The sequence below is a fragment of the Bombina bombina genome, chromosome 12, assembly GCF_027579735.1.
Source record: "Bombina bombina isolate aBomBom1 chromosome 12, aBomBom1.pri, whole genome shotgun sequence".
Lineage (NCBI taxonomy): Eukaryota > Metazoa > Chordata > Amphibia > Anura > Bombinatoridae > Bombina > Bombina bombina.
The window spans coordinates 3,363,660-3,385,429 of NC_069510.1; the positions used below are offsets into that span (position 1 = coordinate 3,363,660).

The 21,770-nt window shown below is 46.5% G+C and overlaps 1 protein-coding gene across 1 annotated transcript in view; it reads right to left on the reverse strand.

Moving 5' to 3' along the window:
* LOC128643156 (sulfotransferase 1 family member D1) overlaps positions 1-21,770 on the reverse strand; it is a 153,915-nt gene that overhangs the window by 64,592 nt on the left and 67,553 nt on the right. Inside the window, exons 3-4 of the mRNA XM_053696125.1 lie at positions 13,147-13,244; positions 9,475-9,601 (exon numbers count right to left, since the gene is read on the reverse strand). Coding sequence (XP_053552100.1) covers positions 9,475-9,601; positions 13,147-13,244 — 225 coding nt within the window. The remainder of the gene's footprint in view (positions 1-9,474; positions 9,602-13,146; positions 13,245-21,770) is intronic.

The following is a 21,770-nucleotide window of genomic DNA, read 5'->3' on the forward strand; positions in this document are numbered from 1 at the left end:
GGGCAGATAACGAAACATTCTTATGGGAAAAAGGGAAACTATACCGCTGGACAGAGAAAAGGGGACAGCGTAGGCGACAGCTGGTAGTGCCCCACAAATACCGTCAAGAAATCCTCAAAATAGGCCACGACATCCCCTTAGCAGGCCACCTAGCCGTTACCCGTACCCTACACCGCATTACTCACACGTTCTTTTGGCCAGGGGTGCACGCTGACGTTAGAACTTACTGTAACACCTGCGATGTGTGTCAACGAGTAGGAAGGCGAGGCGATCACCCTAAAGCCCAGCTAGTAAATATGCCCATTGTAGAGGAACCCTTCAGCCGGGTTGCTATTGACCTAGTGGGACCACTGGCTACCCCTAGTCCCTCCGGTAAGCGCTACATTCTTACCGTAGTGGACTACGCTACCAGGTACCCAGAGGCTGTCGCCCTATCCAACATACAAGCGGATACGGTAGCGAATGCACTAGTACAGGTGTTCTCCCGGGTAGGATTTCCAAAAGAAATCCTATCCGACCGAGGCACCCAATTTACGGCTGAATTGACCCAACAACTCTGGCAGGTTTGCAAAATTAAGTCCCTCCTGAGCTCCCCATACCACCCCCAGACGAACGGGCTGTGTGAGAGGTTCAATGGGACCCTCAAGCAAATGCTCAAGACGTTCACTCAGGAATACCGAGACTGGGAACGCTTCCTGCCGCACCTCCTATTTGCTTATCGGGAGGTGCCCCAGGAAACGACAGGGTTCTCTCCCTTCGAGTTGCTCTACGGAAGAAAGGTACGGGGACCCCTAAACCTGATCCGGGAGCACTGGGAGGGAGAGATGGAGGCTGACGGTGTCCCAATTGTGCCATACGTGCTGGAACTCAGGGACCGAATGGAGCAATTAGCCAAATCCGTGCGGGCTAATCTCCAGTTGGCCCAGAGAAGACAGAAAGTATGGTACGATCGGGGGGCCCGAAAGAGAATCTTCACCATAGGACAAAAGGTGTTAGTACTTAAGCCGGTGAAGACAGACAAATTGCAGGCGTCCTGGCAGGGTCCCTACCAGATCGTAGAGAAAAGGGGAGACACCACTTATGTGATAGCTAGCTGCCATGACAACAATCTTAGAAAGACATTCCATGTAAACATGCTCAAGGAATATTTTGAGCGACCAGAGAACGTGACGGCCGTATGTTGTTCCCCTCAGGAAGACCCCGACAGTTTACCCATTCCAGACCTATTAGAAAAGAGTCTCCCCACAGGTATAGTGGCGCAGGTTCAGATAGGGGACCGACTTAGCCCCACTGAAAGGGAGCAGCTCAACCAACTCCTCCAGTCCAAACACCTCACCTTCTCCCCGAAGCCAGGGTACACTACTTTAACCACCCACCAGGTAGATACTCCGGGACAAGCTCCCTTGCGCCAGGCTCCGTACCGAATCCCCGAAGCAGTTAGGACAGGAATGAAGAAGGAGATCGATGAGATGCTCCAGCTCAGGGTAATTGAGCCCTCCGATAGTCCATGGGCCTCCCCAGTTGTCTTGGTGCCCAAGAAAGATGGGACCACCCGGTTCTGTGTAGACTATCGGAGGCTCAATGAAAATACTGTGACGGACGCTTACCCTATGCCCAGGGTAGACGAGCTACTCGATCGTATAGCCAGGGGAAATTACCTGACCACTATTGACCTCTGCAAAGGTTACTGGCAGATTCCCCTGGCCCCGGAGGCTATCCCCAAGTCGGCATTCGTCACCCCATTCGGCTTATATCAGTTTAGGGTAATGCCGTTTGGGATGAAGAATGCCCCAGCTACATTCCAGCGCTTGGTGGATAGGCTCCTGGATGGCTTCCAGAGTTTTGCTTGCGCCTACCTGGACGACATAGCGATCCACAGTGAGTCCTGGGAGGACCACTTAGCTCATGTGGGAATGGTTCTGGATCAGATCCGGGCTGCTGGCCTGACTCTGAAGCCAGAAAAATGCCACTTTGGGATGGCCGAGGTACAGTACCTGGGTCACCGGGTGGGGTGTGGAAAGCAGCGACCAGAGCCGGCCAAAATAGAAGCTGTCGCCAATTGGCCCACCCCCATCACTAAGACTCAGGTCCTAGCCTTCCTGGGCACGGCAGGGTACTATAGACGGTTCGTACCAGACTACAGCACACTTGCCAAACCCCTGACTGACTTGACCAAGAAGAACTTACCTCGACAGGTCCTGTGGTCTCCCCACTGTGAAACGGCTTTCCAGGCTCTCAAAAATGCTCTAATTAACGCTCCTGTCTTGGCGGCCCCAGCCCTTAACAAACGTTTTATCGTCCATACAGACGCTTCCATGTTCGGGCTGGGAGCTGTCCTTAGCCAAGTAGGCGAAGATGGAGGGGAGCATCCAGTTGCCTACATCAGCCGGAAGCTCCTGCCCCGCGAAGTCAGCTATGCAGCGGTCGAAAAGGAGTGTTTGGCTTTGGTGTGGGCATTAAAGAAATTGACTCCCTATTTATATGGTCAGGAGTTCACTCTGGTCACCGACCATAACCCGTTGGTGTGGCTGAACCGGGTCTCTGGAGATAACGGCAGGCTATTACGTTGGAGCTTATCGTTGCAACCCTTCAATTTCACCATTACTTACAGACCTGGGAAACAGAATGGCAACGCCGACGGGTTGTCCAGACAAACAGACCTCAGCCCCGCATAACCAGCGGTCTGGACAGCCTTAGTCTGCCCCGAAAAGGGGTCAGACCGTGTCTGCCAGAGTGTTCCACAGAAAGGGAGCACTGTTACAGAAGCATTAGTTATTTTGTTGTGAAGAGCTTATTTCCCAGCAGCAATGCCTGAACCAGCAAGCCAGCGCCTAAGAAGGGCTCCAAGAAAACCGTAACAAGTATCATTTCATAAAGAGTTAACTCTTTTTTTTCAGCTTTTAGAAACTATTGCCTAAATACACATTTTTGCTGGCCTCAGCTCTAAGTTTAGGGATAACCAATCCCATTGTCTAATCACCTCTGGAGCCAGACTGCTAATTGATAAGATGAACTTGTAAACTTGTTATCTTAAGTACTGTAATCCTATTGTGGCCTGTCAAAGGACAGTGCTCTCTATCTAAATGTGTGATGGGGGATTTTGTGCTCCCCCCCCCCTCTCCCCCTGGGAGTGCCCTGTGTGCATGTAACCTTAATAAAAAGCAGGCTGGGCATCCCAGTGCTGAGTTCTTGTTTGACCCTCAATCGCAGCGTTGACTCGTTTTTGTGGGCAGAAGGGTATCCTAGCTGTACTACAGCTAAGGGAGATTATTCTATATTTGCGAGACTCATATAGAATACTATGGAAAGCAGCTTCTCCCCTCTTTAGCAATAGGGATCCAGGCTACTAAGCGGTCCATCTCTCAGCGAGACTAAGGGTAACCGTAACACACACTTACCGTCTCATGACATGAACCTCTGCATGTATTCCTCTATGTGCTATAAACACGTCTCTCACATACCAGGGTCACACACTTACCGTCTCATGTCATGAACCTCTGCATGTATTCCTCTATGTGCTATAAACACGTCTCTCACATACCAGGGTCACACACTTACCGTCTCCTGACATGAACCTCTGCATGTATTCCTCTATGTGCTATAAACACGTCTCTCACATACCAGGGTCACACACTTACTATCTCATGTCATGAACCTCTGCATGTATTCCTCTATGTGCTATACACACGTCTCTCACATACCAGGGTCACACACTTACCGTCTCATGACATGAACCTCTGCATGTATTCCTCTATGTGCTATAAACACGTCTCTCACATACCAGGGTCACACACTTACCGTCTCCTGACATGATCATCTGCATGTATTCCTCTATGTGCTATAAACACGTCTCTCACATACCAGGGTCACACACTTACCGTCTCCTGACATGAACCTCTGCATGTATTCCTCTATGTGCTATAAACACGTCTCTCACATACCAGGGTCACACACTTACCATCTCCTGACATAAACCTCTGCATGTATTCCTCTATGTGCTATAAACACGTCTCTCACATACCAGGGTCACACACTTACCGTCTCATGACATGAACCTCTGCATGTATTCCTCTATGTGCTATAAACACGTCTCTCACATACCAGGGTCACACACTTACCGTCTCATGACATGAACCTCTGCATGTATTCCTCTATGTGCTATAAACACGTCTCTCACATACCAGGGTCACACACTTACCGTCTCCTGACATGAACCTCTGTATGTATTCCTCTATGTGCTATACACACGTCTCTCACATACCAGGGTCACACACTTACCGTCTCCTGACATGAACCTCTGCATGTATTCCTCTATGTGCTATAAACACGTCTCTCACATACCAGGGTCACACACTTACCGTCTCCTGACATGAATCTCTGCATGTATTCCTCTATGTGCTATAAACACGTCTCTCACATACCAGGTCACACACTTACTGTCTGATGTCATGAACCTCTGCATGTATTCCTCTATGTGCTATAAACACGTCTCTCACATACCAGGGTCACACACTTACCGTCTCCTGACATGAACCTCTGCATGTATTCCTCTATGTGCTATAAACACGTCTCTCACATACCAGGGTCACACACTTACTGTCTCATGTCATGAACCTCTGCATGTATTCCTCTATGTGCTATAAACACGTCTCTCACATACCAGGTTCACACACTTACCGTCTCATGTCATGAATCTCTGCATGTATCCCTCTATGTGCTATAAACACGTCTCTCACATACCAGGGTCACACACTTACTGTCTCATGTCATGAACCTCTGCATGTATCCCTCTATGTGCTATAAACACGTCTCTCACATACCAGGGTCACACACTTACTGTCTCCTGACATGAATCTCTGCATGTATTCCTCTATGTGCTATAAACACGTCTCTCACATACCAGGGTCACACACTTACCGTCTCATGACATGAACCTCTGCATGTATTCCTCTATGTGCTATACACACGTCTCTCACATACCAGGGTCACACACTTACCGTCTCATGACATGAACCTCTGCATGTATTCCTCTATGTGCTATAAACACGTCTCTCACATACCAGGGTCACACACTTACTCTCTCCTGACATGAACCTCTGCATGTATTCCTCTATGTGCTATAAACACGTCTCTCACATACCAGGGTCACACACTTACCGTCTCATGACATGAACCTCTGCATGTATCCCTCTATGTGCTATAAACACGTCTCTCACATACCAGGGTCACACACTTACCGTCTCATGACATGAACCTCTGCATGTATTCCTCTATGTGCTATAAACACGTCTCTCACATACCAGGGTGACACACTTACTGTCTCCTGACATGAACCTCTGCATGTATTCCTCTATGTGCTATAAACACGTCTCTCACATACCAGGGTCACACACTTACCGTCTCATGACATGAACCTCTGCATGTATTCCTCTATGTGCTATAAACACGTCTCTCACATACCAGGGTCACACACTTACCGTCTCATGACATGAACCTCTGCATGTATTCCTCTATGTGCTATAAACACGTCTCTCACATACCAGGGTCACACACTTACCGTCTCATGACATGAACCTCTGCATGTATTCCTCTATGTGCTATAAACACGTCTCTCACATACCAGGGTTACACACTTACCGTCTCATGTCATGAACCTCTGCATGTATCCCTCTAAGTGCTATAAACACGTCTCTCACATACCAGGGTCACACACTTACCGTCTCATGACATGAACCTCTGCATGTATTCCTCTATGTGCTATAAACACGTCTCTCACATACCAGGGTCACACACTTACCATCTCCTGACATGAACCTCTGCATGTATTCCTCTAGGTGCTATAAACACGTCTCTCACATACCAGGGTCACACACTTACCGTCTCATGACATGAACCTCTGCATGTATTCCTCTATGTGCTATAAACATGTCTCTCACATACCAGGGTCACACACTTACCATCTCCTGACATGAACCTCTGCATGTATTCCTCTATGTGCTATAAACACGTCTCTCACATACCAGGGTCACACACTTACCGTCTCATGTCATGAACCTCTGCATGTATTCCTCTATGTGCTATAAACACGTCTCTCACATACCAGGGTCACACACTTACCATCTCCTGACATGAACCTCTGCATGTATTCCTCTATGTGCTATAAACACGTCTCTCACATACCAGGGTCACACACTTACCATCTCCTGACATGAACCTCTGCATGTATTCCTCTATGTGCTATACACACGTCTCTCACATACCAGGTTCACACACTTACCGTCTCATGTCATGAATCTCTGCATGTATTCCTCTATGTGCTATAAACACGTCTCTCACATACCAGGGTCACACACTTACTGTCTCATGACATGAACCTCTGCATGTATCCCTCTATGTGCTATAAACACGTCTCTCACATACCAGGGTCACACACTTACCGTCTCATGACATGAACCTCTGCATGTATTCCTCTATGTGCTATAAACACGTCTCTCACATACCAGGGTCACACACTTACTCTCTCCTGACATGAACCTCTGCATGTATTCCTCTATGTGCTATAAACACGTCTCTCACATACCAGGGTCACACACTTACCGTCTCATGACATGAACCTCTGCATGTATTCCTCTATGTGCTATAAACACGTCTCTCACATACCAGGGTCACACACTTACCGTCTCATGACATGAACCTCTGCATGTATTCCTCTATGTGCTATAAACACGTCTCTCACATACCAGGGTCACACACTTACCGTCTCCTGACATGATCATCTGCATGTATTCCTCTATGTGCTATAAACACGTCTCTCACATACCAGGGTCACACACTTACTGTCTGATGTCATGAACCTCTGCATGTATTCCTCTATGTGCTATAAACACGTCTCTCACATACCAGGGTCACACACTTACCGTCTCATGTCATGAACCTCTGCATGTATTCCTCTATGTGCTATAAACACGTCTCTCACATACCAGGGTCACACACTTACCATCTCCTGACATGAACCTCTGTATGTATTCCTCTATGTGCTATAAACACGTCTCTCACATACCAGGGTCACACACTTACCGTCTCATGACATGAACCTCTGCATGTATTCCTCTATGTGCTATAAACACGTCTCTCACATACCAGGGTCACATACTTACTGTCTCCTGACATGAACCTCTGTATGTATTCCTCTATGTGCTATAAACACGTCTCTCACATACCAGGGTCACACACTTACCGTCTCATGACATGAACCTCTGCATGTATTCCTCTATGTGCTATAAACACGTCTCTCACATACCAGGGTCACACACTTACCATCTCCTGACATGAACCTCTGCATGTATTCCTCTAGGTGCTATAAACACGTCTCTCACATACCAGGGTCACACACTTACCGTCTCATGACATGAACCTCTGCATGTATTCCTCTATGTGCTATAAACACGTCTCTCACATACCAGGGTCACACACTTACCGTCTCCTGACATGAACCTCTGCATGTATTCCTCTATGTGCTATAAACACGTCTCTCACATACCAGGGTCACACACTTACCATCTCCTGACATGAACCTCTGCATGTATTCCTCTATGTGCTATAAACACGTCTCTCACATACCAGGGTCACACACTTACCGTCTCCTGACATGAACCTCTGCATGTATTCCTCTATGTGCTATAAACACGTCTCTCACATACCAGGGTCACACACTTACCATCTCCTGACATGAACCTCTGCATGTATTCCTCTATGTGCTATAAACACGTCTCTCACATACCAGGGTCACACACTTACCGTCTCATGACATGATCATCTGCATGTATTCCTCTATGTGCTATAAACACGTCTCTCACATACCAGGGTCACACACTTACCGTCTCATGTCATGAACCTCTGCATGTATTCCTCTATGTGCTATAAACACGTCTCTCACATACCAGGGTCACACACTTACCATCTCCTGACATGAACCTCTGCATGTATTCCTCTATGTGCTATACACACGTCTCTCACATACCAGGGTCACACACTTACCGTCTCATGACATAAACCTCTGCATGTATTCCTCTATGTGCTATACACACGTCTCTCACATACCAGGGTCACACACTTACTGTCTCATGACATGAACCTCTGCATGTATTCCTCTATGTGCTATAAACACGTCTCTCACATACCAGGGTCACACACTTACTGTCTCATGTCATGAATCTCTGCATGTATTCCTCTATGTGCTATAAACACGTCTCTCACATACCAGGGTCACACACTTACTGTCTGATGTCATGAACCTCTGCATGTATTCCTCTATGTGCTATACACACGTCTCTCACATACCAGGTTCACACACTTACTGTCTCATGTCATGAACCTCTGCATGTATTCCTCTATGTGCTATAAACACGTCTCTCACATACCAGGGTCACACACTTACTGTCTGATGTCATGAACCTCTGCATGTATTCCTCTATGTGCTATACACACGTCTCTCACATACCAGGTTCACACACTTACTGTCTCCTGACATGAACCTCTGCATGTATTCCTCTATGTGCTATACACACATCTCTCACATACCAGGGTCACACACTTACCGTCTCCTGACATGAACCTCTGCATGTATTCCTCTATGTGCTATAAACACGTCTCTCACATACCAGGGTCACACACTTACTGTCTCATGACATGAACCTCTGCATGTATTCCTCTATGTGCTATAAACACGTCTCTCACATACCAGGGTCACACACTTACTGTCTCATGACATGAACCTCTGCATGTATTCCTCTATGTGCTATACACACGTCTCTCACATACCAGGGTCACACACTTACCGTCTCCTGACATGAACCTCTGCATGTATTCCTCTATGTGCTATACACACGTCTCTCACATACCAGGGTCACACACTTACTGTCTCATGACATGAACCTCTGCATGTATTCCTCTATGTGCTATAAACACGTCTCTCACATACCAGGGTCACACTTACCGTCTCATGACATGAACCTCTGCATGTATTCATCTATGTGCTATAAACACGTCTCTCACATACCAGGGTCACACACTTACCGTCTCCTGACATGAACCTCTGTATGTATTCCTCTATGTGCTATAAACACGTCTCTCACATACCAGGGTCACACACTTACCGTCTCATGTCATGAACCTCTGCATGTATCCCTCTATGTGCTATAAACACGTCTCTCACATACCAGGTCACACACTTACCGTCTCCTGACATAAACCTCTGCATGTATTCCTCTATGTGCTATAAACACGTCTCTCACATACCAGGGTCACACACTTACCGTCTCCTGACATGAACCTCTGCATGTATTCCTCTATGTGCTATACACACGTCTCTCACATACCAGGGTCACACACTTACCGTCTCCTGACATGAACCTCTGCATGTATTCCTCTATGTGCTATACACACGTCTCTCACATACCAGGGTCACACACTTACCGTCTCCTGACATGAACCTCTGCATGTATTCCTCTATAGTACCAGGCTCTGGATGTATTTGCACAATATGATCAAAGTGGTAAAAGGATGTTAGCGTGTCCTTGGCATTCCGTGCCACATAGATCACCTGGTGAGACAGAGAGACAGTACATTACTAGTGATGGTTAAACAAGGGCTACATTAACATACTGTATGTGTTACTTGGCTTGTGAATAATTCTTTCTACCTCCTATAAATAGAATACAAAGCTTTAACTGACCCTGTAGGTCCCAATGTTTTAAACACAAGGTCCACAAAGCAACAAAATAAGTATAAAAACAATTGTTTACACAGTGCACAGATGACCTATCAGAAGAATGTGTGTGTGACTGTGTGATGTAGTGTCTCATCCTCTCACCTTCTGTCTCATCCCCTCACCTTCCGTCTCATCCTCTCACCTTCTGTCTCATCCCCTCACCTTCTGTCTCATCCCCTCCTCCTTCTGTCTCATCCCCTCCTCCTTCTGTCTCATCCCCTCCTCCCTCTGTCTCATCCCCTCTCCCCTCTGTCTCATCCCCTCACCTTCCGTCTCATCCCCTCACCTTCCGTCTCATCCCCTCTCCCCTCTGTCTCATCCTCTCACCTTCTGTCTCATCCCCTCACCTTCTGTCTCATCCCCTCCTCCTTCTGTCTCATCCCATCCTCCTTCTGTCTCATCCCCTCACCTGTCTCATCCCCTCACCTTCTGTCTCATTCCCTCACCTTCTGTCTCATCCCCTCACCTTCTGTCTCATCCCCTCCTCCTTCTGTCTCATCCCCTCCTCCTTCTGTCTCATCCCCTCACCTTCTGTCTCATCCTCTCACCTTCTGTCTCATCCCCTCCTCCCTCTGTCTCATCCCCTCACCTTCTGTCTCATCCCCTCACCTTCTGTCTCATCCCCTCCTCCTTCTGTCTCATCCCCTCCTCCTTCTGTCTCATCCCCTCACCTTCTGTCTCATCCTCTCACCTTCTGTCTCATCCCCTCCTCCCTCTGTCTCATCCTCTCACCTTCTGTCTCATCCCCTCACCTTCTGTCTCATCCCCTCCTCCTTCTGTCTCATCCCCTCCTCCTTCTGTCTCATCCCCTCACCTTCTGTCTCATCCCCTCACCTTCTGTCTCATCCCCTCCTCCCTCTGTCTCATCCCCTCCTCCCTCTGTCTCATCCCCTCCTCCTTCTGTCTCATCCCCTCACCTGTCTCATCCCCTCACCTTCTGTCTCATCCCCTCACCTTCTGTCTCATCCCCTAACCTTCTGTCTCATCCCCTCCTCCTTCTGTCTCATCCCCTCACCTTCTGTCTCATCCTCTCACCTTCTGTCTCATCCCCTCCTCCCTCTGTCTCATCCTCTCACCTTCTGTCTCATCCCCTCACCTTCTGTCTCATCCCCTCCTCCTTCTGTCTCATCCCCTCCTCCTTCTGTCTCATCCCCTCACCTTCTGTCTCATCCCCTCACCTTCTGTCTCATCCCCTCACCTTCTGTCTCATCCCCTCACCTTCTGTCTCATCCCCTCCTCCTTCTGTCTCATCCCCTCACCTTCTGTCTCATCCTCTCACCTTCTGTCTCATCCTCTCACCTTCTGTCTCATCCCCTCACCTTCTGTCTCATCCCCTCACCTTCTGTCTCATCCCCTCACCTTCTGTCTCATCCCCTCCTCCCTCTGTCTCATCCCCTCCTCCCTCTGTCTCATCCCCTCCTCCCTCTGTCTCATCCCCTCCTCCCTCTGTATCATCCCCTCCTCCCTCTGTCTCATCACCTCCTCCTTCTGTCTCATCCCCTCCTCCTTCTGTCTCATCCCCTCCTCCTTCTGTCTCATCCCCTCCTCCCTCCGTCTCATCCCCTCCTCCCTCCGTCTCATCCCCTCCTCCCTCCGTCTCATCCCCTCCTCCCTCCGTCTCATCCTCTCCTCCCTCCGTCTCATCCCCTCCTCCCTCCGTCTCATCCCCTCCTCCCTCCGTCTCATCCCCTCCTCCCTCCGTCTCATCCCCTCCTCCCTCCGTCTCATCCCCTCCTCCCTCTGTCTCATCCCCTCCTCCCTCCGTCTCATCCCCTCCTCCCTCCGTCTCATCCCCTCCTCCCTCCGTCTCATCCCCTCCTCCTTCTGTCTCATACCCTCCTCCCTCTGTCTCATCCCCTCCTCCCTCTGTCTCATCCCCTCCTCCCTCTGTCTCATCCCCTCCGTCTCATCCCCTCATCCCCTTCGTCTCTTCCCCTCTGTCTCATCCCCTCCTCCCTCCGTCTCATCCCCTCCTCCCTCCGTCTCATCCCCTCCTCCCTCCGTCTCATCCCCTCCTCCCTCCGTCTCATCCCCTCCTCCCTCCGTCTCATCCCCTCCTCCCTCCGTCTCATCCTCTCCTCCCTCCGTCTCATCCCCTCCTCCCTCCGTCTCATCCCCTCCTCCCTCCGTCTCATCCCCTCCTCCCTCCGTCTCATCCCCTCCTCCCTCCGTCTCATCCCCTCCTCCCTCTGTCTCATCCCCTCCTCCCTCTGTCTCATCCCCTCCGTCTCATCCCCTCATCCCCTTCGTCTCATCCCCTCCTCCCTCCGTCTCATCCCCTCCTCCCTCCGTCTCATCCCCTCCTCCCTCCGTCTCATCCTCTCCTCCCTCCGTCTCATCCCCTCCTCCCTCCGTCTCATCCCCTCCTCCCTCCGTCTCATCCCCTCCTCCCTCCGTCTCATCCCCTCCTCCCTCCGTCTCATCCCCTCCTCCCTCTGTCTCATCCCCTCCTCCCTCTGTCTCATCCCCTCCGTCTCATCCCCTCATCCCCTTCGTCTCATCCCCTCCTCCCTCCGTCTCATCCCCTCCTCCCTCTGTCTCATCCCCTCCTCCTTCTGTCTCATCCCCTCCTCCCTCTGTCTCATCCCCTCCTCCCTCTGTCTCATCCCCTCCTCCTTCTGTCTCATCCCCTCCTCCCTCTGTCTCATCCCCTCCTCCCTCTGTCTCATCCCCTCCGTCTCATCCCCTCATCCCCTTCGTCTCATCCCCTCCTCCCTCCGTCTCATCCCCTCCTCCCTCCGTCTCATCCCCTCCTCCCTCCGTCTCATCCCCTCCTCCCTCCGTCTCATCCCCTCCTCCCTCTGTCTCATCCCCTCCTCCCTCCGTCTCATCCCCTCCTCCCCTCTGTCTCATCCCCTCTCCCCTTCGTCTCATCCCCTCTCCCCTTCGTCTCATCCCCTCTCCCCTTCGTCTCATCCCCTCTCCCCTTCGTCTCATCCCCTCTCCCCTTCCGTCTCATCCCCTCCTCCCTCCGTCTCATCCCCTCCTCCCCTCTGTCTCATCCCCTCCTCCCCTCTGTCTCATCCCCTCCTCCCCTCTGTCTCTTCCCCTTCTCCCCTCTGTCTCATCCCCTCTATCTCATCTCCCCCTCCCTCTCCCTCACCCCCACTCTCTCATCCTCTCCTGCCCCACCCCATCTCTCTCATCCTTTCCTCACTTTCTATTTTTCTCTCTCATTCCCCTCCTTCCTGTCTCTCTCATTCCCTTAACCATCTTTAATTCTTTTTCATGCCTTCTCTCCCTGTCACTACCTCCCTCCCCTAGTGACCATGATAAGAGGAAAGCTGACAAACGCCCCGTACTCTGTGTAAATGTGCCATAAAACATTTTTGACCAGCTGATGACACAGGTGACCTGTGATTCAGGTACCCGCCTACCTTGCAATTGTTTTTCCAAAATGAATCTGGAACAAGCTGAATAGGCAGATGTGACTTCAGGACTCTAGGTGAAGGCATTGCGTTAACCTCGTCCATCCCTGAACATGAAGAAAGAGAGATAAGGGACCTGGCACACCCTGCGCTAATTAGCAAACAGAGAGGATCTATTGTCCCATGGTCCTGTAAAGTGGCACTGTCACAGCTACTGCAGAATGCAGCATGTTTATCCCATAAATCATTACCTTAAAGGGGCAGCAGACAGAGTTGCTTGTTGTATGCATGGGCTGCACATCATTTTAAACATTCTCATCAGAAGTGACTGCTTTACATAATATAAATTATCAGAGTATCCTTAGGTTGCATGAGAAGGTATTGTCATCACATCAAAACAGTATAAACAATTCTCAGCACACAAGTATTATAATGTATTCAATAGTGTAAATAAATGGATATATATACAGAATATGCACAAGGCTCTCCTCATTCACACAAAATATGTGAAAAAAAGATAAAAAAAATCTCCCTAGGCGTCTCAAGGGAGGGCCATCTGTCATCATCATCAAAAAGACGCTACTATCAACAATGTAATGTGTCTAAAGTGCTTCAAGACTCAATCCAAGTACAAGAGGAACCTGTACCTTTAAGATGTTATACATATGAAGTAGTCCTCCGTCCCTTTAAGATGCTATACATATCAAATAGTCCCCTGTCCCTTTAAGATGTTATACATATCAAGCAGTCTTTCTCCATCCCTTTAAGATGTTATACATATCAAATAGTCCTCCGTCCCTTTAAGATGTTATACATATCAAGCAGTCCTTCTCCATCCCTTTAAGATGTTATACATATCAAATAGTCCTCCGTCCCTTTAAGATGTTATACATATCAAGCAGTCTTTCTCCATCCCTTTAAGATGTTATACATATCAAATAGTCCTCCATCCCTTTAAGGTGTTATACATATGAAGTAATCCTTCGTCCCTTTAAGATGTTATACATATCAAATAGTCCTCCGTCCCTTTAAGATGTTATACATATCAAGCAGTCCTTCTCAAATCCCTTTAAGATGTTATACATTTCAAGTAGTCCTCCGTCCCTTTAAGATGTTATACATATCAAGTAGTCCTTTTCCGTCTCTTTAAGATGTTATCTCTGGAATATCCTAGGAGGAATATGTCAATCTGATTGTCTTATGTCATACAAAAGAAATGGTATTACTATGTCCAGAACGGTATTCAAATATGGTCATAGTACAGTGATAATACACATCTGGCACTTTAATAAGTTCATGCACTTCCCTTATAGGAAACCCCTTACATCACACTTCTTCCTTTAGCAATATTCTGTACGGCTAAATATAGGAAGCAATTAACTTGCAAACGTTCTCATATATGTTGCACTTGGTTCTTTACTTCTTGATACTTTGCTCTTCATATGCAGTGCAGTCCCCCTTACGATATTGCGAGTATATCCCCAATGGGCAACAGTCTAAGTATTTATCAACAGTTGCATACTTGACTTCAGATTGCATTTATACTTGCAGTTGCGTCCCTGTTCACAGTATCCGTGTCACACAAGCCTAGCTGGCATTGAGTAAATACTCCATTTGTATGGGATCCTCAAAGTACACTGCAAGTAGCCTTATTCAGTCGTACAGATGCTGAGGGGGTTTTGGTATCAGTGGTGCATCATTAGTATAGCAGTGACCGTGTGAGGTGTGATGACATCGGCACTACACACTCGCGTTTCGGGCCCCTGTCCTTTTTCAAGTAATATACTTTGCATCTATCACCGCTCCTTAATCCCTTAAAGACCAGAGCATTTTTAGCATTTTTGAAATCACTACATTTAAACGGAAATATAGCCTTTTTTTTATAATTTACCTATCAAAACTATATATTTTTTTTAGCAGACAACCCAAAGTATTGATCTAGGCCCATTTTGGTATATTTTATGCCACTATTTCTAATGGTTGTAAATGCTTCTCTAGGATCCCCTTTGTTCAGAAATAACAGACATATGCTTTGGCATTGCTTTTTGGTAATTAGAAGGCTGCTAAATGCCGCTGCGCACCACACTTGTATTATGCCCAGCAGTGAAGGGGTTAATTAGGTAGTTTGTAGGGTTAATTTTAGCTTTAGTGTATAAATCCGCCTACCACCTGACACATCCCACCCCCTGATCCCTCCCTGACCCCCCTCAAACAGCTCTCTTCCCTCTCCCACCTTACAATTGTCACCGCCATCTTAAGTACGGGCAGTATCAAAATAAGCCTTTTTTAATATATATATATATTTTTAAATATATTTGCTGCAGTGTAGGTTCCCCCCTAACCTCCCTGATCCCCCCAAGAAAGCTCTCTAACCCTCCCTCTCTACCTAATTGCCACCATATTGGGGCATGCAGAAATAGCTCAATCTCACTATTTTGAGCGAGATCGAGGCAGAGAGAAGCCTAGGACTGCAGTGATGTACAGGGGACGTAGCTGGTCGTTAAGGGGTTAAAATAGTCAGGGGCTTCTTTGTAATTGGTTAATTAATACACACATACAACATACACTTTCCATATTCATGTCACCTCTAACCTCTTAAGGTGGAATTTTAAAAATCTGCAGCTTATCTATCTATCTATCTATCTATCTATCTATCTATATACACATGCACATACATTACGTACTATACCTTTTTTACTCAATAGCTACATCAAACTGTATACATTGTAACATCACTATTGGTTATTCCTACAGGGAATAGAGATCCACAACACCAACTTCTCGATCGAATATGTACCATTTGGTCATCATAATATATTCAAGGGACACTGAACCCAAATTTTTTCTTTTGTGATTCAGATAGAGCAGCAATTTTAAGCAACTTTCTAATTTACTCCTATTATCAATTTTTCTTCATTCTCTTGGTATCTTTATTAAAAAAAGAAAGGCCGGAACCCTGGATAGCATTTGTTTATTGGTGGAAGAATGTATCCACCAATCAGCAAGAACAACCCAGGTTGTTCATCAAAAATGGGCCGGCTTCTAAACTTACATTATTGCTTTTCAAATAAAAATACCAAGAGAATGAAGAACATTTGATACTAGGAGTAAATTAGAAAGTTGCTTAAAATTTAAGCAATCTGAATCACAAAAACAAAATTTATGCTTACCTGATAAATTTCTTTCTCTTGTGGTGTATCCAGTCCATGGGTTCATCCATGACTTGTGGGTTATTCTCCTTCCCAACAGGAAGCTGCAAGAGGATGACCCACAGCAGAGCTGTCTATATAGCTCCTCCCCTAACTGCCACCCCCAGTCATTCGACCGAAAACAAGCAAGAAAAAAAAGGAGAAACTATAGGGTGCAGTGGTGACTGTAGTTTAAAAATAAAAAACACTTGCCTTAAAATGACATGGCGGGCCGTGGACTGGATACACCACAAGAGAAAGAAATTTATCAGGTAAGCATAAATTTTGTTTTCTCTTGTAAAGGTGTATCCAGTCCACGGATTCATCCATTACTTGTGGGATACCAATACCAAAGCTTTAGGACACAGATGAAGGGAGGGACAAGGCAGGAACTTAAACGGAAGGCACCACTGCCTGTAAGACCTTTCTCCCAAAAATAGCCTCCGAAGAAGCAAAAGTATCAAATTTATAGAATTTAGAAAAGGTATGAAGCGAAGACCAAGTCACCGCCTTACAAATCTGTTCAACAGAGGCCTCATGTTTAAAAGCCCATGTGGAAGCTACTGCTCTAGTAGAATGAGCTGTAATTCTTTCAGGAGGCTGCTGGCCAGCAGTCTCATAAGCTAAGCGAATTATGATTCTTAGCCAAAAGGAAAGAGAAGTTGCCGAAGCCTTTTGGCCTTTCCTCTGTCCAGAGTAGACAACAAACAATGCAGATGTTTGACGAAAATCTTTTGTAGCTTGTAAATAAAACTTTAAAGCACGAACCACATCAAGATTGTGTAATAGACGTTCCTTCTTTGAAAAAGGATTAAGACATAGGGAAGGAACAACAATCTCCTGATTGAAATTCTTATTAGATACCACCTTAGGCAGAAACCCAGGTTTGGTACGCAACACTACCTTATCTGCATGGAAAATCAGATAAGGGGAATCACACTGTAAAGCATATAACTCCGAAACTCTTCGAGCCGAAGAGATAGCTACTAAAAATAGAACTTTCCAAGATAAAAGCTTAATATCTATGGAATGCAAAGGTTCAAACGGAACCCCTTGAAGAACTTTAAGAGCTAAATTTAAACTCCATGGCGGAGCAACAGGTTTAAACACAGGCTTGATTCTAACTAAAGCCTGACAAAACGCCTGAACGTCAGGAACCTCAGCCAGACGTTTGTGCAAAAGAATAGACAGAGCAGAAATCTGTCCCCTTTCAGGAACTAGCTGACAATCCCTTCTCCAATCCTTCTTGGAGAAAAGATAATATCCTAGGAATTCTGACCTTACTCCATGAGTAACCCTTGGATTCACACCAATGAAGATATTTACACCATATCTTATGATAGATTTTCCTGGTGACAGGCTTTAAAGCCTGAATTAAGGTATCAATGACTGATTCGGAAAAACCACGCTTTGATAGAATCAAGCGTTCAATCTCCAAGCAGTCAGACGTAGAGAAATTAGATTTGGATGTTTGAAGGAACCTTGAAGTAGAAGGTCCTGCCTTAGCGACAGAGTCCATGGTGGAAAGGATGACATGTCCACCAGATGTGCATACCAAGTCCTGCGTGGCCACGCAGGGGCTGTCAAGATCACCAAAGCTCTCTCCTGCTTAATCTTGGCAATCAGACGAGGGAGCAGAGGAAACAGTGGAAACACATAAGCCAGGCTGAAGGACCAGGGCGCTGCTAGAGCATCTATCAGCGCTGCCTTGGGATCCCTGGAACTGGACCCGTAACAAGGAAGCTTGGCGTTCTGACGAGACGCCATGAGATCCAGTTCTGGTTTGCCCCAAAGTTGGATCAACTGGGCAAATACCTCCGGATAGAGCTCCCACTCCCCCGGATGAAAAGTCTGCCCTGATGGTTGATATAGGCTACAGTCGTGATGTTGTCCGACTGAAATCTGATGAACCTGACCGCAGCTAGCTGAGGCCAAGCCTGAAGAGCATTGAATATCGCTCTTAGTTCCAGAATGTTTATTGGAAGGAGGGCCTCCTCCTGAGTCCACGAACCCTGAGCCTTCAGGGAGTTCCAGACTGCACCCCAGCCCAGAAGGCTAGCATCTGTCGTTACTATAGTCCATTCTGGCCTGCGGAAACTCATTCCCTTGGACAGATGGACCCGAGATAGCCACCAGAGAAGAGAATCCCTGGTCTCTTGATCCAGATTTAGTAGAGGGGACAAATCTGTGTAATCCCCATTCCACTGATTGAGCATGCAAAGTTGCAGTGGTCCGAGATGTAGGCGGGCAAACGGAACTATGTCCATTGCCGCTACCATTAATCCGATTACCTCCACACACTGAGCCACTGACGGACGAGAAATGGAATAAAGAGCACGGCAGGAAGTTAGAAGTTTTGACAACCTGACCTCTGTCAGATAAATCTTCATTTCTACTGAATTTATCAGAGTTCCTAGGAAGGAACTCTTGTGAGAGGTGAGAGAGAACTCTTTCCTTCGTTCACCTTCCACCCATGAGACCTTAGGAATGCCAGAACAATGTCCGTATGGGACCTGGCGATATGAAAAGTTGACGCCTTTATCAGGATGTTGTCTAGGTAAGGGGCTACTGCTATACCCTGCGGTCTTAGAACCGCCAGAAGGGACCCTAGAACCTTCGTAAAGATTCTTGGTGCCGTGGCTAACCCAAAGGGGAGAGCCACTAACTTGTAATGCATATATTGACCATCCTGGATCATAGGTAATGTGACGGACCCTTCGGTCAGGACTGAAAGCGTTAACTTTATTTTCTCACCTTCCACCCATGAGACCTTAGGAATGCCAGAACAATGTCCGTATGGGACCTGGCGATATGAAAAGTTGACGCCTTTATCAGGATGTTGTCTAGGTAAGGGGCTACTGCTATACCCTGCGGTCTTAGAACCGCCAGAAGGGACCCTAGAACCTTCGTAAAGATTCTTGGTGCCGTGGCTAACCCAAAGGGAAGAGCCACTAACTTGTAATGCATATATTGACCCTCCTGGATCATAGGTAATGTGACGGACCCTTCGGTCAGGACTGAAAGCGTTAACTTTATTTTCTAAATACAAGTTGCTGGCTCCAGCTATAATCTAGTTAGTGATAAGCATGCCATTGTTTGATCACCCTCAGAGAGAAAACGCCTAAGTGATAAGAAGAGCCAAGAGTGTCTTGTGTTTAAAGTGTTTAAGTAATATAATTCCATTGTATCATGTGAAAGGGTGTGTTCCCGCCATCTAATGTATAACCTTCTTTCAACCCCCATCTGGGGGGTCAGACCTGCATAAATACTAGACATAGCCTTTTAATAAATGTCATTCTGTTTAAACCTGAAAACTGGCTGGGTTGTGAATTGCTGATTCCCTATGCAGGACGTTGTTCCTCTGGTATTAACCCTTGGTATCCTGTTGGTACCGTAACAATTGGTGGCAAGCGACGGAATGAACCTTATCGCCCAGAAGAGCAACTACACAAGCCAGTAACCTCAGGAAGAAGGGGATTATTACAATACTGACTAAGATGGAAAGAGTACCAGGGACAGAAGGAACCAATGGGCCCAGCATAGCAGACAGAACCCCTGAAGAAGCAAGCTTTGATCGGGCGGTTAAAATAAGACTGGCATATTATGGCCCCAACCCATCTGCGGAAATTATCGACCGGGTCATAGCAGCTGTGGAGGCCAACCTACTTCGCCAAAGCGGCGCTGCAGCAGCCCAAGTCACAGCAACCCCAGTGGAAAAGAGAAAAGTAAATTTCTTTCATGTAATTAGCAAGAGTCCATGAGCTAGTGACGTATGGGATATACATTCCTGCCAGGAGGGGCAAAGTTTCCCAAACCTCAAAATGCCTATAAATACACCCCCTCACCACACCCACAAATCAGTTTTACAAACTTTGCCTCCTATGGAGGTGGTGAAGTAAGTTTGTGCTAGATTCTACGTTGATATGCGCTCCGCAGCAGGTTGGAGCCCGGTTTTCCTCTCAGCGTGCAGTGAATGTCAGAGGGATGTGAGGAGAGTATTGCCTATTTGAATGCAATGATCTCCTTCTACGGGGTCTATTTCATAGGTTCTCTGTTATCGGTCGTAGAGATTCATCTCTTACCTCCCTTTTCAGATCGACAATATACTCTTATATATAGCATTACCTCTGCTGATTCTCGTTTCAGTACTGGTTTGGCTTTCTACAACATGTAGATGAGTGTCCTGGGGTAAGTAAGTCTTATTTTCTGTGACACTCTAAAGCTATGGTTGGGCACTTTTTTATAAAGTTCTAAATATATGTATTCAAACATTTATTTGCCTTGACTCAGGATGTTCAACATTTCCTTATTTCAGACAGTCAGTTTCATATTTGGGATAATGCATATGATTTAATCATTTTTATCTTACCTTAGAATTTGACTTTTTCCCTGTGGGCTGTTAGGCTCGCGGGGGCTGAAAATGCTTCATTTTATTGCGTCATTCTTGGCGCGGACTTTCTTGGCGCAAATTTTTTTTTCTATTTCCGGCGTCATACGTGTCGCCGGAAGTTGCGTCATTTTTGACGTTTTTCGCGCCAAAAATGTTGGCATTCCGGATGTGGCGTCATTTTTGGCGCTAATAGCATTTAGGCGCCAAATATTGTGGGCGTCAAATTTGTCTCCACTTTATTTAAGTCTCATTATTTGTTGCTTCTGGTTGCTAGAAGCTTGTTCACTGGCATTTTTTCCCATTCCTGAAACTGTCATTTAAGGAATTTGATCAAATTTGCTTTATATGTTGTTTTTTCTATTACATATTGCAAGATGTCCCATGTTGCAACTGAGTCAGAAGATACTACTGGAAAATCGCTGCCTGGTGCTGGAACTACCAAAGCTAAGTGTATCTGCTGTAAACTTTTGGTAGTTGTTCCTCCAGCTGTTGTTTGTATTAAATGTCATGACAAACTTGTTAATGCAGAAAATATTTCCTTTAGTAAAGTACCATTACCTGTTGCAGTTCCATCAACATCTAATGTTCAGACTGTTCCTGATAACATAAGAGATTTTGTTTCTGAATCCATTAAGAAGGCTATGTCTGTTATTCCTCCTTCTGGTAAACATAAAAGGTCTTTTAAAACTTCTCTTTATACAGATGAATTTTTAAATGAACATCATCATTCTGATTCTAATGATTCTTCTGATACAGAGGATTCTGTCTCAGAGGTTGATGCTGATATATCCGTTCTTTACTTAAAGAAGTCCTAATTGCATTAGAAATTGAGGATTCTGGTCCTCTTGATACTAAATCTAAACGTTTAGACAAAGTCTTTAGATCTCCTGTGGTTATTCCAGAAGTTTTTCCTGTTCCTGGTGCTATTTCTGTAGTAATTTCCAGAGAATGGAATAATTTGGGTAATTCATTTACTCCTTCTAAACGTTTTAAGCAATTATATCCTGTACCGTCCGACAGATTAGAGTTTTGGGACAAAATCCCTAAAGTTGATG